At 59.3% G+C, this 2072-nt stretch overlaps 1 protein-coding gene across 1 annotated transcript in view; it reads right to left on the bottom strand.

Moving 5' to 3' along the window:
- Window positions 1-1343, bottom strand: part of GATA1 (GATA binding protein 1) — a 3134-nt gene extending 1791 nt beyond the window's left edge. The window contains exons 1-3 of the mRNA XM_077752977.1: window positions 1049-1343; window positions 163-540; window positions 3-60 (exon numbers count right to left, since the gene is read on the bottom strand). Of these exons, the coding sequence (XP_077609103.1) occupies window positions 3-60; window positions 163-540; window positions 1049-1268 (656 nt within the window). The 5' untranslated portion in view covers window positions 1269-1343. The remainder of the gene's footprint in view (window positions 1-2; window positions 61-162; window positions 541-1048) is intronic.
- Window positions 1344-2072: the final 729 nt, after the last annotated feature.

Genomic DNA, 2072 nt, shown 5'->3' with positions numbered 1-2072 from the left:
CCCGGCCCCGCCGCCACAGCGGAGTAGCTGTTGCTCCGCAGTTCACACACTCCCTGGCCTCTGATGGGGTGAACAGAGGGAATGGGGGAGCCCAGGTTCAGCCCAACTTTGCCTTGGATGCCCCCCCACCTCATCCTCCCTCTCCCTTTTTGGGGACCTCACCACAGGGGGGCAAGGGCAGCGTTCCGCGAAGCTTGGGGGAGGAATAGGCCGCTGGATTGAGTGGGCTCCCGGTGGGAGAGAAGAAGGTACTGGAAAAGTCAGGACCCCCATAGGCACCGCTGGGGACAGGGATGGATGAAGGCAGTGCAGGCCCCAGTGTCAAGAGGTCTGGACTTAGTCGCTCTGTCTTTAAGGTCTCCAGGAAGCTGCTGCCACCTTTGCCTTCTGGGTCTTCTGTGGCCTGGGGAGGGGAGTCCTCGCGGGTGGGGCACACAGTTGAGGCAGGGTAGAGCCCCGACTTGCCGTAGGTCCAGCCAGCGTATGGTGAGCCCCCTGGGATTCCCTCCATACAGTTGAGCAGTGGATACACCTGAAAGACTTATCATGGAGGGTGGGTATAGGAAGGAAGGAAGGATCAGTCTGAAGCCATCCTGCTTTCAGGATGCAGAGGTGCCCAAGAACCCCAACATAGTGGCCGGGTTTCCAGTCTTCCCACAGGCAACCAGAACAACTGCTGGCCATCGGGTAACTGCTGGGTCCTAAGCCCCCCTGGTCACTTTGGAAGCTATAGTAGCCTCCACCCATTTCTAAATGGGCTTTGAGGGTGACTGTTGGGATTTGGAGCCCCGTGGATCACTTGACAACGAGGGCCACCACCGCCTACTTCTAGCACTGCTTTCCAGTGTGGCTACCCCAAGACAGCAGTTGGGGAGCATTGGCATTCCCAGGTCTGGACCTAGCTGGGGGAAGTAGTTAGCTCAGCCATGTGAAGGTTTCCGGCTATTTTCAAGATGACCTCCTAGTGGGATTCTGCCCCAGCTAAGGGTCACCATGGCAGCCCAGAGAGCATGGAGCCAGTGCTAAGACAGCCACCCAAAGGAGTTACCTGGGGAGTGCCGGTAGGCCTCAGCGTCCCTGTAGTAGGCCAGTGCTGCGGCCGCAGCGGTGGCGGTGCTGGGGGCAGTGGAGGAGGCCGCTGCATCCAAGCCCTCAGGCCCAGAGGGAAAGAAGACCCCTGACTCTGGTGGCGAGGATACCAAGGCAGGGTCCACGAATTGGGGCAGGGACTCGGAGGTCCCCAGGGCCCCTAGGCCAGGGAACTCCATGGGGCCTTGGGTGTGACCTGTGAGAACAGGAGGGGCTCTTCAGACTCTGAAATCCTCCCTCCCTTCCCACTCCTTCCCTCCTTTCTTCCCCTCCTGCTCCATTCCCTCCGTCTTCACAGCCCTCCTGTCTTCCTCCCTGGCCCACACGTCTCTGTCCTCCCCTCTATCATCCCCTCCTTCCTTCTTCCCCTCCCTCTTCCCTCCTTCCTCTTCCCTTTCTTCTCTTTCCTTCGGCCCATCTCTTCTTTTCCCTTCTCCCACAACTTCCCTTTCTTCTCCTCTTCCCTGTCTTCCTCCTATTCCCGCTCCTGCCTCCCCCTCCTCTCCCTTCCCCTCATCCCCTCTCCCTGGTCCCCCTTCTCTTCTCTACCTCCTTTCTTCCGCCTCCTCCTCCTCTCCCTCCTCCTTCCTCAGCCCCCACCGCCTCCTCTTCCCCTTTCTACCTCTCCTCCCCTCCTCATTTTCTCCTTCCCTCCTGCCTGTCCCCTTCCTCCTCTCTCCTCCCCTCCTTTTCCTTCATCCTTCTCTTCTTTCTTTCTGCTCCTCTCTTTCTCCTCGCCTCGTCTTCTCCCCTCCTACTCCTCTTTCCCCCCTGCTGCCATCCTCTCTCTCTCCTCCCCCTCTAGAGGACTCTGGGTGGGGTGGACCGGGGTGCGGAACCAGAGTCCCTTGAACAACTTGTCACCCCTGGGACCTTGGGGTTCACCCTTCTGTGCTCCCCAACTTCATCCCTATCTGTTGCATCTTCTGACTTTCTCAGAAACCCATGGTTTCCGGCTTGACTCCTCCCTCCCCCACCTCCGT

The sequence above is a fragment of the Crocuta crocuta genome, unplaced genomic scaffold (assembly GCF_008692635.1).
Source record: "Crocuta crocuta isolate KB4526 unplaced genomic scaffold, BGI_CrCroc_1.0 scaffold943, whole genome shotgun sequence".
Lineage (NCBI taxonomy): Eukaryota > Metazoa > Chordata > Mammalia > Carnivora > Hyaenidae > Crocuta > Crocuta crocuta.
Note: the sequence above shows the minus strand (reverse complement) of the source record. Positions and strands in the feature narration are given on the sequence as shown.